The sequence below is a fragment of the Aythya fuligula genome, chromosome 18 (assembly GCF_009819795.1).
Source record: "Aythya fuligula isolate bAytFul2 chromosome 18, bAytFul2.pri, whole genome shotgun sequence".
Classification (NCBI taxonomy): Eukaryota; Metazoa; Chordata; class Aves; order Anseriformes; family Anatidae; genus Aythya; species Aythya fuligula.
Window position 1 is genome coordinate 2,145,667 of NC_045576.1, and position 18,013 is coordinate 2,163,679.

The following is an 18,013-nucleotide window of genomic DNA, read 5'->3' on the forward strand; positions in this document are numbered from 1 at the left end:
GCAGTGCCAGCAATGGAGAAGCCACCGCTGGTAAAGACCACTGCTTGTGAGCAGGACGTTTTGAGGAGGAGATGGGTTTGGGTGCTGCAGCTGCCTCGTGCCACTGGGCTGGGTGCACAGCCAGTAACTGCCTGTTTTGCGGAAGAGATCATCTGCTTGAAACCACACGGGATGGCTTTTTGTCCAGATCTTAAGTGCTGCGTGCCCACAAGCCAAGGGCTGTACATTTCCGCTGCCCACACCTCCCAGCAGATTCTTCCCAGAAATTACAGCTCTCCTGGGGGTGCCAAGGTGACAGTTCTGGAACAAGATCAAATCCTCGAGCTTGTCAGCTCTGCCAGCGATAGCATGCAGCAGGAAATAGCACTTTTTAATCACAGCCACTCTGTTCCAATTCACTCAGCGAGCTGATAAGCCAGGCAGCAGCGCTGCTCTTACGGAGGTGTTTAAGGCAGCACGAGCAGGGCTTTCGAAACACCGCTGCAGCTTCCAGCCCACTGGGTGAGGCAGAGAAGGGGGCAGGTTATTGCTTAACCCCAGGTCAGGCCCCAGAAGCCATCCAGCACCAATGCCCACACGAGCACAATGAGCAGCTCTGCCTGCTCACACTGCCTGGCCTGAGTAATCCTGGCAACATCCCCCGCGGCCCTCTCCAGCTGGGTCTGAACATCATACCTCGCCTCGGAGACCACTGTGTCCATCAGTTGGCAGCTCTTGGAGGAAGGAGGGTGGGCACGGCTGCTTCATGCCCGTGGTGCTCCTCTGGCCAAGCCTGGTGGCCTTTCACTCCCTGGGGGAACCCAGCAGCTTGGAGCCAGCCCGTGACCTTCCCAGCAGAACCACCACCTCCCCGGCCACACCAGTGTAGGTGCCACTCTTGCCCCAAGGAGAAACTTGGTGCTTGTCTCCATTGAACAGCATCCTATGGGTAGGTTAAAAATAAAATAAAAAAAAAATGGTGTCAGCTCAGTTCACTTTAAATCATGATTCTCCAGTGTAGTCACCATCCTCCTCTGCTCAGCCTCACCTGGGAGGATAACTCGGATGTTTTCTGCTCCTTCTCATCAATGATCACACCAGAAAGCCACAGAGGTGGCACAAGCCCTGTGTCTCCATCCTCCGTCCCCCAGCCTGGCAATGACACCTTGCTCAGGCCATGGGCACCACTCTCCCACCCAGCCTGAGGTGGCTGCGCCACGTCTGTGTTTTCCTGGCTCCCTTACAGGCAGCACCACCAATCCCTCATTTCCCTTTGTTCCCAGGTCTGTGCAAAAAGTTGATGTGTTTGCATTGACATTTTCCCAGCAGGTGAATTAAGGTGAAAGCTCTCCAGCTCCTTTCCCCCTGGTGAAGTTGGTCCTTCACTTGTCCTCCAGTCTAAACCTCATTTATTCCCCACCCATTCCTGAAAGTCCCCACAAGAGGGATCCCGTGGCTCATTCGGAAAACACCTGAGCAGGAATTTCTTCATCTCAGGTGATTTACAGCACTTAGCCCACCTGGGTCCACTTAGCCCTGCAGCTGACAGTCATACAGAAGCCTGCAGCTCCCAGCTGGGCTCCTCACAACTCACTCCAAAACAGCTTTGGCACTTCCAACATCACCCTTCAGCATCCCGTGTCTGCTATTTCTCACCTGCTTGCCTTAGCCATGTCCTTCTTTCTCATGGCAGGTGAGCAAGGAGCTTGATAAATGGGTCCAGCACTGCACATCCTCTTTCCTCTACAGTGGGATCATCTGCACTTGTAGGGTGGGGCAAGGGGCATTGTCCTCTCGGGTGAGACATGGGGAGACCTGCTGGTGTCACCCAATGGGAGCGAGGAATCGCTGACACCATCAGATACAGAAAGGTGCTGCCTGCAGAAGTAAAAGTGCATGCTGATACCACCTGTTCTCTCCTAATTTTGTGGTCCTGAAGAATTTCCCCACTGGATTCCCCTTGCTGGCACCGACACATCTCTGTTGGGTCAGCCTCTGCTTCACAGCCCAGCCCAGCGTTTCTTATACAGGGACACCACAATGAGCAATGCCAGATTTGTCTGATGTGCATTACAACATGACAAATTACTTTGTTGTTTTCTTTTTTCTCTTCCCATCTCCTCACTGGCAGGCATCTTCTTCCTATTGCCCATCACTTTGGGGATTTTATATATTGGAGCTTTTTAAAGCCAGGGATGGAGAGCTCTGGAAAGAAGAAAGATGGTCAAAAACCACAGAGGTGAAATGAAAAAACATCACAAATGTAGCTTTGAAATTCCCAAGGAAAAAAAAAAAAAAAAAAAAAAGACAATTGAAAATAATAATAGTAATAATAACAACAATAATAATAATTTGGGAGGAATAGCTGAATCTCCTCTTTCTAGCACCCCACAGTGCAATGATGCAGCCTCTATTTGGAGGTCATGTCCCAGTTCCTCAGTCCCCTCCAGCTGCTGGCAGCCCAAATTCACCTTCCCCTCGGCCATGGGAACAATGCAGCACCCTCGGGATGCAGCAGCTCCTGCAGGGTAGCCCCCGGGGTCAGTGGGTGCCTCAGGGTGAACGCAGCCCCCCATCCTCACCCCGCTGTGGGGGGAGCTGCGTGCACCGGGGCAAAACGTTCACGGTCGGGGGCTGCACGTGTTGGCACGGCCTGGCTGGGGGCAGAGCAACAGGCTGCAGAGGTTTTGTTTTGCTTTGTTTTTCACATGCCTACTGAAAGAGAAACTCTGCAGTGAGAGCATGTGTGTGCACGTGCAGCTCCCTGCTCTGCATGGCCATAAGTCAACACCCAAACCCTGCCCGTGTTGCCCTGTTTGTTGTACTTTAATAACATGCTCAGGCAGGGTGGATCTCTTAAAGTAAGAAAGATTCACGCTACACACAGACCCACACACATCTAAACTTTCTTTTTTTAACCATACAAAGCATGTAGACATTTTACAAATCTGCAGTGGGTGGGTGAACTCCCACCCACCTGCCCACATCTGTGCTGGATGTGTCGTTTATATCACAGCAGATATATCATACCCGTACGTACGTACACGCAGGTCAAACGCGTGTGTGTTACGGCAGTGATGCATCGATAGGCAGAGATAAGCAGTACAGCTATGAGGATTTCCTGGCACGGTTGCATGCACCAGGGGTATTGGAAGGCGTTGGGGTGACTAACACAGCTCAGCGCATGCTAACCAGAGCCCCACCGCTTGCACATTCAGACACACCAGTCATACTGGGAGCATTCAGAAAGCATCTCTCCCACTGTCTTAAACTATTTGTAAACACATCCTAACAGAAAACGAGAAAGACAGAAGTGTCACAGCCTGCTTTTCGCCATGGTTTATGGTCACCGACCAGCAGCCGTTACCCACGCCCACTCTGCCCGTCAGCACGGAGCATCAGTTACGGGCTGCAGGCACCCTGTGGCCACCCGCCTCCAGCACAGCTCCAGCTTCACGTCCGCATGGCCACCAATCTCTGTGCTGGAGAACGGGGGGACGGAGGGCAGCGTTGGCCCTCCCTGATCCTCCAACCCCAATGGCCGTGGGAAGGGGGACACCACCGCTCAGCCCGGCCACCATGGTCAAGCTGGAATGGGACTGGGGGCACCAGTTAGCTCCAGTCCCCAGCACGCAGCCCAGAGGACTGCTCACTCACTGCAATGGAGGTCATTGATCCTGAGCTCCCCAGGAGCAGAGGACAGCATGGGAAGGCTGCGGGAAGGCTTCAGCTTGGTCACACAAAAGCAGTCATGCATTTACTGATGGCTACCAGGAACGAGTAGAGTTGAGGTAAAAGCCAGCCATCTCCACCCAGGCACTGTTCCTCACCAAAGCATCTTTAATTGAGCAGTTCTGCTCCGGACAAGTGCCTCTCCTGCACTTCCTTCAGTGAGGAAGCAGAGCCAGCAGCACAAACACCAGCGTCCCTCCAGTTTCTGAAGGCTTCACCCCTCCCTGTCCGGGCAGTCTTTGGCCTGAGGGACCGGCACAACTGCTGGAAGCGCCTCAGTTGCACACAGGCTCGAGCTGTATGATAACGCACAGATGGCTCCTTCTGATGGGCAGAAGCTGGCTTCCCACCAAAGATTAGCACATCCGTCCTTTTGTGATGGCTGTGAAGTTAAACAGAGGAGGAATCTCTGCCATGGCTCTATCTCTCCTGTACCCAGATTGTTCGTGCCCTTTCTACTGCGCCCCATCTCAGAGCCACACGCCTCTTGGCCACCCAGGCTGCAGCAGGAAGGGGTCCTGATGGTGCTCTTATAGAATGCAGAGACAGGACACATCCCTTCCTTTGTCCCTTGCCCAATCTCCTGGGGACTGGCTGCTGGAGACTCGGCAAAGCTGGAGCTACCCCATTGCTTCCTGCTGATGGAAGTGCCCAGTGCACCGTTAAAACTACCCATAAAAGAGCAGCAAAAATTTAAACACCTTTAGGATGACATTTCAGATGGGCTCCTGGGCAGGAAAACTCTCAATGGACTGAACTTTTTACAGTTTCTTCTAGGAGCCTCTCACAAGACTGTCCTGTTCTCAGGTGGTTTAACCTGGCCCACAGTTGACAGTAAGTCAACACAGAAACCAACAACAGGAAAAAACACACCATTATACAGGAAAAGCCGCAGTGATTCAGGGTCTTGTTCTTTCCCATGAGTCAGCAACCTGCCAGTGCCTATGGGTGCAGAGGAGCAGCGCCCCATGGCCCACTCCTGGGAGATGGGGCAGAGCCCATGGTCAGTAGAGGTCTCCCAGTAGATGTGAGAGCAGAGAACCCAGAGCCCTGGGACTCCTGACAGATCCATCTGCTGGTTTCTGATTACAGGAGTGATGTCTCAGCCTGCAGGCCACAGATCCCTCCTTGAAAGATGCTGCAAACATCAGGGTATGGGCAAGGTGTGCTGAGCTGACTCACGCTCAATGTTTGTGCAACCTCCTGGGGTGCACACTCCCCAGCTGCGCCAGGCCTGGACCTTTCCGTGAGCCTTTCAGCTTCCTAAGCCAACAGGAGACTGATTCAGCAAGAACTGAATTCTTTCGTCCATGGGGTGATCAGACACAAGCACTGACGCAGAAGAGGGGACACATCCAGAAGCAGGACCCATCCTGGTGAGCACAGAGGGGGTCGGAGCGGCCCTGCCCGTGCACCTCTCCACATGTGGAAACGCCGGCTAAACACGCTGCATTGCACTGGCCCATTGCTGCCCAGAAGATTTCATGCCGTCAGACCCTGCTTGGGTTAGCCAAGGGCTGGGTAAGCACCACAAAATATTCTTCATGCTTGTTTTGGTTTGGATTTCAGTCCTGAGACGTGTTTGCTCTGGCTGCAACCCTCCAGCCTTCATGGGGCTTTCTGCGAGGGCTGCAGCGGAGATGTGTGCGGAGAGGAGAAGGGACTACGGGGGCACAGAGGTGAACACTGGTTGAAGAAGGGTGTGGGACTGGCACAGAAAAGCCCACCCCATTCCTCACACTGTCAGCACTGACCGGCACAGGCCCACAGGCCTATGTAGGACGTGTGCTGCACCTGAACGTATGGCTCATTGTGCAGCTTTCCATTGCCAGCACACTGGTACTCTTCTCAAGTGAATTTTCCCTGCCAGGAAAACTGTTCCTTGTACAGGCACAGGGAGCCTTGTTAACTTTTAATTGATCATTAATTAGCATAATAAGATAAGGACACTGGAGCAGCAGGCGTCACCAGGAGAGAGAAACAGCCTCCTGCAGCCACCAGCACTTCGCTTGCCCACCTTTGCTCTTGCTAGTCCTGAGCAAAGGTCTGTCCCGAGGCAAACAGGGAGTCAGTCACTGGCAGTGGCCAAAGTCCTTCAGAAATGAGTGAAATTTGCAGAAAACTTCCAATCTGTTCTACTTCACAACTGCCTGAAAGCATAAAGCTGAATCACGAGCACTAGAAACCACCTGCTCTGCCAGCACAGGAGCTCACAGCCCCAGAAGGGAACCAGGGCAGGGAGCTTGGCAGAAGACATGCCCTGGATTTTCTTTGTCTTCTCCTTTTTCCTCTTAGAAGTTGCTGAATTATCTCAAGAAACCCCTCTGGGTCAGGCAGACCCTCCCGCTGCCCAGGACTGTCCCAGTGGAGGATGGAGCCAGCCGTCACAAGAGGCTCAGGTGGCAGCGAGCCCAGCTTGGGGTGCAGGGCTGAGGGTAACTCGAGATGCAGGAGGGGACAGCGCTGCTGGGGCTGTGACCTCTACCTGAGGAGACAGCCTGGGCACGTTTATCCTCCTCCCCCCTCCCCTCCCTAATGGCATGCAAGGACAGAGCTGCCAGGAAGCCTGACTCTGCTCTCTGCTATTTCTCCTTACAGCTGAGAGAGCAGGCGAGCACCTCTGAAATACCTCCTTGTAAAAGAGCCCTTAGAAACATCCCAGTTTAGACCCCACCACCCAAGTCCCAAGGTCCCTGTGGGTTTCCTCATCCCGTGTCACCCCCCAGCTGCTGGCCTCATGCCGGGGGCACTGCAGATGCCACCTATGGCATTGCACATTTGTCTACCAGGAAGCAAAAGAACAAGAGGAAGGTTTCCCCGGGCACTTCCAACAAACAACTCGATGAGCATGAGGAAGGGATTAGAGGTGCTGAGCTGCACACGCCTATGGGCGTGTCCCCACACCCAAGCACCATGGCCTGTGGCCACCACCCCGGTGCCTGAGCCACTTCTGTGCTAGCACACCAAGCCCAGGTACAGGCTCTGGGTTCTGCAGGCAGCCTGGATCGTGAGCAGACCTCTGCTCACCCCTGATAGACCACAGGAGCTTTGCAAACAGACTTGTTGTCAAACGTGCCCATAGAGCTAAGGAAAACCAGCCTGAACCAACACAGTATTTTGGAACAAATGTATTTTTCCTTCACCCAGGATGCTTCAGGATAAGACTGTCACAGTGTGGGAGCATTCCCAATGTCCTACAGCAATGTGTCCATTCAGACAATCTGCTGATGGCCTGCTTAGAGCACAGGAGGTGGTTTGATTGCCCACATCTGCCAAAAAAGGATGGCACCTGTGTTTTCAACTGTTCAGGGGCATATCTTAATCTGTGTAATAGTGGCTCCAACACAGGCAGGCTCATTCCTGCCTACTGATGCTAATTCACTCTGTATTGCTTATCAGCCACCAGCTGAGAAACACCCACTCAAGAAACCCTTCTCAGCCGAGTGTTGGCTAATGCTGCTCTCTACTTCGTGCTCTAGATAACGTCTCCATCCCTGAAGCTATCCAAATGTTGGCTGGACACTGAGCAGCCTGACTGACATCGCCAGCATCCGTTCTGCTCTGCTTCCAGCCAACGCTGAGCCCCGGTGGCCCTGGGGCAGCAGACGTGGCTCTCAACCGGCTGCTGTGACATGCAGGTGCCTGATGCGGGCATCATGGAGTGCTGGGGGGAAAACCTGGGGGGGTCGCACGGGTAACAATAAAGAGCACCTGTGCACAACGTGCCATTGGAGAAGGACCAGAGGATGGAGGGTGATGAGAAGTTAACTCACCGTGTGTTCCCAGACCCCTTCACCATGTCCCAGCTCACCGCCAGTGGAGCACATCCTGCACAGCAGCTTCAGCTGAGGTGACCATGAGATGACAACCACTCTCTGAGTAGGGACATCAGCTCAAGCTGCCAATGCACCTTGATGAACTAACACAAACCAAAACCCCGAGGCACAGTTTTGGTATAATCTATCTCATTTAGGGAGTGAGCGTAAGTCCATGTTCCCAGGCTAAAACACCAAATGCACCTTACCCACCGTCTTCCAGTTGGACCACAGGCCAGCTCAGCTGTGATGCTGCAAGAGTCACAGAAAACACCTTTGGACTGATTTGAACCTGTCTACAAAAGGCAAAACCAGGTTTGTTAAATAGTCTGGAAAATCCAACTTTGGTTATTTCATCAGAAGCTGTTTGCCAAATCTTTTGTACGTACAAAACCAACCCCCCCCAGCTGTGTGACGCTACAAGGATCAGAGTTGGACCCTGATCCCAAACTTCTCATAATGAACTTGCTTAGAACAAAGAACTTTTTGCTGTGGGTTTAAATATGCTTGTTCCTCTTTCCATTTTTTCTTCTTTAAAAAGGAAGGAACAGAAAAAGGAATTTGTGGCTTAGGGTTTGGGCTTTTTGTTGCTGTTGTTGAGAACAAATAAAAGCAGATTATTACTCCAGTTTGGAAAATAAATTATTTCCTGTTTGAATTCAATTTGCCTTTTCAAGTGACCCTTGTCTTTTTACTTTTTGATTTAAAAAAAATGAATAAACGAACACCTTTTGCTGTTCTCTAATCAGTGGGAAAAAAAAAAAAAAGGTAATTCATAGCAAAGTGCTGATCAGCAGAAGTTATTCTTATCTGTTCCTAAATGACTTCTCCCTGGTTGTTTATGCACATACAACACACTGGCCCTCACCCCTACCAACTAAGCCTCTCTCCTTGACTGTCCCGGGAAGGGAAGGGTGACTCCTGAGACAGCAGGACATTTGTGAGTGCCACTTCGTTTTTCAGAGCTCTGCCAGCAGCAGCGGCTTCATCTGCAAAGCCTGCATCCCTGAAGATGCAGAAGGGCTCTGCAATAAACCCAATATCCCACTGCTGGGCAAACCCTGCCCACAGGGACGTTGCCCACAGGGACATTGCCCACGGGGCCTGGCCACAGAACAGCTCTTGTGCCTCTGCAGAGCGACCCAGAGGAGGCCAGGGAGCCTCCTAGGAGGAACAGCTATGCACAGACCTCACCTTGCGCACACAGGCTCTGCCAGCTTTCCTCCTTAATTCAACATAAAGCTAGTTTGGGATTTGCAGCATCAAAAATGTTTTTTACTGGCAAAACAGGAGCTCAATTAGCCGCTGCAGGTCACCGTGTCATGCCCTCTGGGACCAGGTTAACGAACCAGTGACTTTATGAGCTTTTTCCTGCTCTCGGGTCAACTGCTCTGCAAACGACCAGGTGCACCCTGCCCTCCGTGTGGAGATGGGAGCCGTGCCTTCTGCACTGGGAATTACTCAACACAAACACCGTACTTGTACTCGAAATAAATCAACATTTAATATCTTACAATTACGTTAAAAGTTCTTTGAACAGTATTTTACAGATCAGCACAGACATGACACAGTTTTGGTGAGGTTGCACGTATGTACAAGGATGGCCTGAAGGAACCTCCGACTTCCTTCTTTTCATTTCCAGAAAGCATCAGAGGTCAAAAAATGAGCCAGGATTACGAGTCCCTAGAGCCTGTGCTTGTTTTTCCTCCCCAGTGTGTGGAAACTCTCTTCTCTAGTATTTCTGTAGGGCCAGCTGAAACCAAAGAGGTTTGTATCATTAACAGCGGCAGGGGTATATTTAGCCACGGATATCAAGATCACAAATAGAAATGTTTTGACAGGATAAGGTGCTATTTTAATGTATTGAACAACAACAACAGAAAATAAAACAGCTGTCAAATTTCAGCCCCGTTTGAAATGATGCACACAAACCTGTCTGGGAATTAAATCAATGGGAAAACTTTTTCCAAGTGGGTGGAAATAGCTATTCAAGTCTGTTTCTGATCCCTTGAGCCTACTGGACTTAGTGATGTGCAGGAGAGATGCCCAGCAGCGACCTCAGCATGCTTTTCCACATCACCCAGCAGTGGCTTGGTGTCCCTGCTGTGAGCAAGGTCACAGCTCCATGTAGGAGAGGACGGGTGCTCCCAGAGTCACTGCAGGGCCAGGGAAGGGGGGTGATTGCCTGGAGTCCAAGATGCATTTGCACCACACGGGGGGCCAGAGCACCTGCACACCTTCCAGTGATGCCTGGCCTTGCATGAGGTCTTTCCTGGGAGTCCACAAGGCAACACCATCCTTGGGATGGCCTGTTCAGGTAGGAGGATGAAGCACAGAGGCCTCAGGAGCATGTTCCTGTCTCACTCTCTGGTCAGCAGCAGAAGTTGCATCCCAACCTGCTGAGGACACGCAGAGCCAGCTGGCACCTTCCCAACCCCAGATGTTTGCCAGCTGTGCCCGGGCAACAGCAGAGGCAGGGGGCAGGAATCGGGTCCAGCAAACAGCAGGGCCAGGATCAGCAGTCCCATCGGAGGGATCCCCAAACCCCTTCCAGCAGGGAAGCGGAGGAATACAGCAAACAAGCCTAGCCCATGCTCCTCCAAAGCAACTGAAGTGCCCGGGGGCTTTGGCCCTTTCCCTGGAAGATTCAACCTTCAACGTGGTCACCACCAAGGGGACCCTGCTGCCGTGCCAATGGCCCTCGGGGACAGAGCCCAGCCTCATTTCTAACTAGTGCTAAGAGCTGGCCAAGCCCCATTTTCTGGAGGAGCAAGGGACCCATACGTAGCTGATCTCACCATGGCCAAGTCCTGCAGCCCCAGCAGCACAGAGGGTCCCTTCCAGATGCATCCCAGGGAGCACATCCTTGGCATTAGGATCCTTGTACCCTGCAGCAGGCAGCATGCTCTTCTGCCAGCCATCTTTAGTGCAATGACCAACAACTAAATGAGAAACCCTGAGGGCTATGAAACCAGGCAAGGCTTTTCCAGCCTCATTTATTGATCCTGGGGTCAGAATACCTTTAAATACACCCAACTATTGCACCTTTCTGTACCTACAGACTTGCAGAGAGAAGGAAGAGGGGGGGAACCTCTCTTTGCAGGGAAGAAGGGATCTCAAATACTATCATTGCTTGCAAGTGTCACTAGTGTTTTTGGTGCTGGGTTCTTCTCTACCAAAGCCACCCAGTCAGGTGAGCTTATGGCAATCCTAGTGGTTTTCCCAGTACCTCCCTCCCTCCTATGAGCGTGAGCATGGTTCCTGCTCTATCTCAAGCAACTATTGAGCGTTCAGCCTCTGGGATGTCTCTTGCATTCAGTGCTGGTGAGCAGGATGCAAGAACACAGCCTGAACAGGGAGTCCTTCTCCCTCTCGGATGAACTCTGAAATTCTGCAGAAATTGGAAGTTCATCTCCTGCAGGTCCTGGATTTACAGTAAACACACATATGCACGACAAGCCACCCATGCCCCGGAACAGCCTATTGCACTGGATTCACTGGGACACAAGCAGCAGTCTACAACCCTTGCTGGGCTCTTTTTGGCCCCAGCTGGGTTGTTCTGCTTTGTGCTGTTTCTCTTCAAGATGCCCATCACTCGTAATTCAAAGCAAACCCTGAGAAAACCTGTCCCTATCCCCAAAGAACTACCCCAAGCATCTCTGACTTGTTACGGGTGAAAAGTCATCAGGACACTGTTTGGGTGGTCAAATCCACATGCACAGAAGGCCAGCTACCCCCAAGGACATCCACACTCCAGAACGCGTCCCCCCCCCATACCAGCTTGCCCAAGATCACAATGACTTTGAAGTCACTGTCAAGTGCAGCCACAGCACCATTTGCTGGCAGGAAAATGTCATTGTCCTTGCCTCTCTCTCAATCCCAATGTTGGCAGCCTGCTGAACCAGGTGGAGATCTCAAGGAAGCCACCTTTCTCCCATGGAATCCTGAGCAGTACCAGAACCTGACACCAATGTTCCCATTTCCAAAGGATGGACCAAGCCCAGGCCAGGAGCAGCTCAGTCAGCAGGTGAACACTTCAGACTGCAGGATGTCTTGGGCAAGAATGGCTGGGTATCCAGCTCTAAAGGGGAGAGTCAGCTTCCCTTTCCTGCAGCTATTTCAGTGTTGGATGCGAGTCTGATCTTGAGAGGGCACAGTTCTTCTACGGCAGTGCTCCACTGAAGGTGGAAATGGGTAAACACAGGAGAGAATGAAATTCGGAGGGGTCCTGGGGAGTCAAAGAGGACCTGCTCAGTGCAAGGGAATCGCTGTCCCGGGGTTTGTAGCACACAGAGATCTCACACCTGCAAGGGAATAAAAAGAAACCAAGATGTAAGCAAGGTGTGTGGTTGAGAACCAGGGTCTTGGGGTGCAGCAGAAACTTTGCAAACAAACGGGAATCAGTGCAATCTTTAATCAGTGCAGGACTGGAGTTACAGTGCCCAGAGTTCAGGTCCTATATGCTAGCTCTGATTGGGATCTAGAGGAGAAGTAACCACGCAGGGTATTTTCTGAAACTCGTTAGGGAAAATGAGAACTTTTGCATCCTCCCTGTTCTGGAGAAGTGGCAATAGCTCCTGTTGCATTTCTTGCACTAAACTATCACATTAGTCCCTTGGGTTACACAGCAAACAAGTTAAGCTCCTAAAGAAAAGTTCCTATTTAAGACATTTAAGAAGTAACATCTGAAATCTCTTTCCATTTTAGGCGGCATAACTTTGCAGAGCTCTGCTCCCCCGAGGGAGAAATTAGAATGCTTGCACGTTTTTAAGACCAGTGGATCTGCTGGTTGGATCTCTTTGTGCCCACAGAAACATGTTGCCTCCAGTGAGTTTCCAAATCCCATCCTCAGCAAGCCAGCTTGGTGCCCTGGGGACATGACTGATGGATAAACAAACAAATGTACAATTCTTGCTCCATCTACCCCAGTCTCACCCATGAAGATCATGGGGTCCTTTTGCAATGGGTATGTTAAAGGTGATGGAGGATCCCAATGAGGTTTAGGAGCTGAAGGCTCTGCTCACATACTCAGTGCTCTCCAGGTACCTCATTCAATTTACATGACTTTCCCCTGTCTTGCTGAACAATCTGTCTTCATGGAGTTGACCAGCTGACTGGGGACCACCATTTAAATGGTGGCAGTCATAAAAGGTGAAATATTACTAGGATCTGAGCAGGACCAGCCATCCCACCTGAGCTCAGCTGCACTGCAGAGCTTGAAGCTATGACACGCCAGCTTGGGCATCTGGCATAAACACATCACGGTGCTCAGGACCTTGTCCCCTCTCTTGGCCACCCATACTTTGAAAATAAGTCCTCACACAGAGGGTGCGCCATCCTGGGAACGCTGACTGCATCAGGCAGCCTGCCACATTGCAGATCTTACCGGGTCACACTCTGCAGGATCTTCTGCTCATCCTGGTCCAGGCACACGGCAAAGGAGGACTGGACACCAATAATCTGCACCTTGTCTACTTTTATCTGGGACACGCTGAGCTGCTGAGAGAAAGTGAGTCCAAGTGAAGGAGCTGCCAGGATCTGTACTTTACCCCTGTGCAGGGCACCTCAAAACTGGTGGCCAACAGGATCCCCCAAGGAGTTACTGACTGCTCCCCAGGTCACAAACTCCATCTCCCACCCTGTCTCCCTCCCAGCTGGGCCAGGCTGACCTTTTGTTACCAAATGTAAAAGCACCATGACTTGAGTTACCTGATTGAAACTTTTTTTGGATTTGGAGTTTTGCCTTTTAACCACCTCTGTCATGGTCAAGTTGAGACACTCTGTCTTTGAGGCTGTAACAAAAAGCAAACTGTTATCACTCAAGGCTTCTGGTGGGTACCCAGGCAGTCCCTCTGCCCATCAAAGCATCCCAGAGCCAATGGCTCCCAGCAGGACCCCACTTGCAGGAAAATACAGCATGCTTGTAGCTTTCCCTCACCCATGAAAACCCACATGGTAAGAAAGCAATCAGACAGAGGTAATCTTCCAAACATGGCAGCAAAGAACATTTAGCTATCTTAGCAACTAAACATGAGAAAAGCCATTGCCCCATCATGATGAGGAAACTCTAGGTCTCCCACTATGGCCCTTCCTACAGGCCCCTTGGAGATGCTTTTTCATGTCTGGAATTACAGTGACATCCTGTGGTCAAACTGCTGAGTGTGAAAACTGACAGAGATGAGCAGGAGACCAGGTTTCTTCTGTAAGGAAGGAGGTTCACGAAGAGGAAGCCTCTCCCTAGACTGGGAGCTTCTGCCCATGCCCTGAAACAAACCCACCACACTGGCAGCGCAAGTGAAGCTTCTGAACTAGCACAGAAATGCCCAACTCAAAATACACAGAGGAGATGAGCAATTAAATCCTGCTGGAGTTTTTCTGAGATTGTTTGTATGGCTTCGAGGATGAAGCACCAAGAGGAGGGACAGAAGTTTAGGTTGAGCTCCACAGGGCACGTAGGAGCTGTTTGGTAGCTTATTTGGTAGATTTTTTTAGTCATTTTCCCTGACTGCTCTGCTCACAGATATACATCTGTCGCACATAAAGTGCACAAAGAAAGAGGAATTAAAAAAAATCCTCAGTTTACTCAGAACTGGGTGTCTGCTAGAACAGCAGAGCTCAAGCAAGAATAAACAGATATTGCTTCTAAATCAGCACACTAAGAGACGAAAGCCTTGCTGCCTTTAAAAGGCTCAAAGCTTTATTCATAGCCCATTGAGAACCAGAACTTAAAAACAAACAAACAAAAAAAAAAAAACCGATGAAACAAACCCACGTGGCAGGCAGCTATCTCCAAGTGCAGGAAGGAAACCAAGCTGCAGCAGCAGCCCTGTGAGTGCCTGACAGCTGGCTGCAGGGCACAGCTGTGGTGGCAGGACAAGCACTCCCTCCCTTGGTCTGACTTGATTTAGCAATAGACTCCTCTCTGATGGACAGCCCAACACAACAAAAGATTTCCCGGCTGGAAGCTTCAGGATAATGAGAAACCAAACATCCTTCAACCCTGACATGGCGCTAAGGAGAACAGCATCTTATGCCCCAGGGAACACCGGGCATCTCCCACATATTTTCTGCATGCACACATTCCTGCTGTGCTCTGGCTGGAAAATCCAGCGTGGCTCTCATCTGTCCTCTGTCTCTGTCTGTCCCTCCCATTGCTTCCTACAAAAAGCCACCAAGACCAGCTCTACCCACCTAGCTCCTCGTACTTCTTGCAGGCTTTGCTGAGGTTGACGGATGTGCAGACCTTCTCAACATCGTTCCAGTGACTTCTTCCACTGACAGCTGTCTGCAGGGACCAACCAAAGCCTGTGAGATGCCGTGCTCCAGGCTGCCACCCTACCTCCCAGCCCGACCCTTTGGCTGGGCTAGCCCTGATCTGTTTTTACCTGGGGCTGCACAAAGTTTGAGTAGGCATTAAAATTCTTTTAACCTTAGCATTACAGAAATTAACATTAGCATTAACATTAGCATTACAGAGTTAACATTAAATAATTGCAGAGGGAAAAAAAAAAAAAAAAAAAAAAAAAGGACTGCTGTGATCAGCAAGAGATTGCTCCCTGGAAGCCGAGTCTACCAGTGTAAACTGGCAGCCAGTACATGTCCAGTCTATGAGAGCTGGCTGCACATTCCCTATTTTACCAGGCTTTTCAGGATTGGAAAGCCATCTCCAATTAGCCAGTAAGTAGACAATTAGCTTGATCCAATCCCCCAGGCTTGGATTAGGACTCCTTCAGCACATTCTCAGTGTCTGTCTCTGTCAGCCCCAGCTGAGACACGTTTGGGTAGCACTTAACTGGTTTTCTGCCACATTTGTCCTTGCGCAAGTCCCGGGCACTCACCTTGCTGTAGGCGATCTGTAGTGTTAGTGGGATTGCTTCTCTGTCTCCATCTATGCCCAGCCTTTTGCTGCCTGGACCTGCACAAAACAAGGAGCAAATGTCACTCGGTGGACTTTTCTCCCCAGTTTTCAGAGGGCTATTGATACAGCAGCACGCTCGATACGTACAGGAAGGGAAAAATCCTGGTTTGCTGAACACAGCTACAGAGCAACAAAGAAAAAGGTGGCTTAAAAGCTGCCAGAAAGCAATTATTCTAGTGCAGAAGTTACAGCACAAAGCACAACAAACAGCTCTGCAAACTGAAAGCAGTGCTGGCTAAGCCAGTGCAGCAGGGTCAGTGCTCCAGGGAATACACAAAGCAATAAAAGGCTGCATTGCTAACCCAGCTCCTGTTTTTCAGGGCATATTTGTGCCCACATTAAATTAGCCTTGAAATACTGTGCCCAACACTTACTAACATTTTTTTCCTGGATAATTTTTTGCAGATGTTAAGTAGTGTGCTGCCAGAAAACTAAAGGAAAACTCAAAGTCAGAAAAGATCGGTGGTTTCATGAGTTATTGGGAAGAGGTCCTGGCCAAGTCTGTATTTTGGGACAGTAGGGTGGTGACACTTTATGTGGAGGATATTTTATGAGCTCTGTTCAGAAAGACAAGGCAAGCTCACAGAAAAGCAGTTGGTTAACAATATCAAGCAGTGTGTTTGAATGCAGTATGGTGGTCGGCCATGAGATGTCTCTGTGAGCTGCACCAGGCAGCATGCCACCCTTGGTACCCACAAGAGAGCTGAAGACCGCACTGCAAGCAGATGCTTCTGTCATCACTTCTATCTGTAATAATTTTATAAATTTCTAGTTTAAAAGCACATGATCTCTCTTGCAGGAAGGCTCCAAGCACACACACAAACATTGTTTTGCCCAATAAGCTAAGGAAATAGAACAAGGGATAAATGATGCTCTTGGACAAAGCATAAACAACAAAAAGCACGACAAATAAAAGATGAAGAGCTGCACTTGGCCAGGTGATGAGCAGGGAAAAAAAAAAAAAAAAAAAAAAAAAGGTTTGAAATTGCTTTACAGCTAATACACCTGGAGAGTTAAGAGAAGTAAAAAGAGCAAGGCACTGCCACAGCTTCGCTCCTGAAGAGGAGCGCAGAAACCATGATGGTTCAACTCCAGACTTGTGAAAACACATCTGCATCTTTGCTCACATTGCAGCCTGGGTTCAGACCCCTCTTGCAACCCATGTGTGGTGCCAAAGCCCCTGGGCACACTCCCTCCAGTCCCCCAGCAGTCCTCACCCAGCCCAGCAGCTTGCAGACTCCCACCCCGAGGCTGCAGCGGCGCACAGAACACGAGTTACAGACCTGAAGCCTTGATGGCCCGCGTGGCCGCCGAGTGGCCCAGCTCGAGGGAGTGGATGAAGACTTCGGTCATCTTTTCCCCCCCTATGAAGGTGAGCTGCCCGGGGGAAAAGAGAGATGAAGGAGATGTGGTGGTGAGGAGACCTCACAAAGACATGGAGCTGGGGGGTGCAACCTGCCCCTCTTGCTCCTTTCTGCAGAAAATGGGCAAATCCTTTGGGCTTTCAAAATATGCTTTTCAACCACTGCCTTGGGTGGAACTCGCCTCTAGCTACACCTCAGGCTGTTTTAACAGACCACCAGCAAGTGGGCCGCCAAAGCCACCACTGCAGAAGTGGTGCAAGTGAAAATTTTCCCTCTGGGCATACAGCAGGTATGCAGAATGGGCTTTGTGGAGGGGCTTGGCTGGAAAGCAGAGACTTCCAGCAACATTAATGACCTGTCAGCACTGCCAGGAGTCCCTCTTGCATGGTGGGGAATGGTGTTTGGATGGAAAACTGCTCGTGTCAGTTAAGAACTGTCTGAGCAGGACCTGCACTCTTGATTCCTGAGCCAGCAGCACCAGCCAAAGCGCTGTGAGCTCACGTGCAAAGGTCCCCAGGAGAATACGAGGAGACCAAGCTCAGCCTCACCAGCACAAGGTGGCTGTACCATACCCACATCCTCCCCCCAGGTGGGCCCCACATTGGTGACACAGGCAGAAGACACTTTCCCCCGTGCTGAGCCCCTTTGCTTACCTCTGTCTGGTAGAGCTGCAGCAGGACGGGGCGCGTGGCGAAGCGGCAGTAGTAGAGGATCATGTCGGCCAGGATGGGCAGCTGCTCCCGCGAGTCCCCCTGGGGCTCAGCCTCCGGCTTGGCAGACTGCGGTGAGGGGCGAGTCACAACCCTGATGGTGTTTGTGGCACCCACAGCCCAGCACCACCAACTGCCCATCCCACCCCCTGGAGATGGAAAGCCTCCTCCTGGCCACCAGAGCCACCCATCTCCATCTCCATCCCATGCCCACGGAGCGCAGCCTGCTGTACAGGTTCAGGCCACCACGTGGTGGCCCCGTGCTAAGCAGACGGGGCTGTTCCTCAGGGAAGGGGGACACCAGGAAGGGGGACACCAGGCCCTACCACCCAATACGCACATACCTGACACAGAACGTCCATGGGCAGGTTCATCAGCCCAAGAATGTTCCGCTCGTACCATGGGTCCAACATGCCGATGTAGTGGGAGATGTCGTTGGTGCTGCTCTCCACCCCAGCCAAGGTGGACTCCTGAAACCAGACACAGCGGGGTCAC

General features: G+C 51.1%; 1 protein-coding gene across 1 annotated transcript in view; it reads right to left on the bottom strand.

The window, feature by feature from the left end:
* Positions 1-9,978: 9,978 nt before the first annotated feature.
* PIK3R5 (phosphoinositide-3-kinase regulatory subunit 5) overlaps positions 9,979-18,013 on the bottom strand; it is a 56,873-nt gene continuing 48,838 nt past the window's right edge. Inside the window, exons 12-19 of the mRNA XM_032199672.1 lie at positions 17,863-17,988; positions 17,462-17,587; positions 16,728-16,821; positions 15,365-15,441; positions 14,718-14,811; positions 13,236-13,318; positions 12,913-13,022; positions 9,979-11,830 (exon numbers count right to left, since the gene is read on the bottom strand). Of these exons, the coding sequence (XP_032055563.1) occupies positions 11,689-11,830; positions 12,913-13,022; positions 13,236-13,318; positions 14,718-14,811; positions 15,365-15,441; positions 16,728-16,821; positions 17,462-17,587; positions 17,863-17,988 (852 nt within the window). The 3' untranslated portion in view covers positions 9,979-11,688. The remainder of the gene's footprint in view (positions 11,831-12,912; positions 13,023-13,235; positions 13,319-14,717; positions 14,812-15,364; positions 15,442-16,727; positions 16,822-17,461; positions 17,588-17,862; positions 17,989-18,013) is intronic.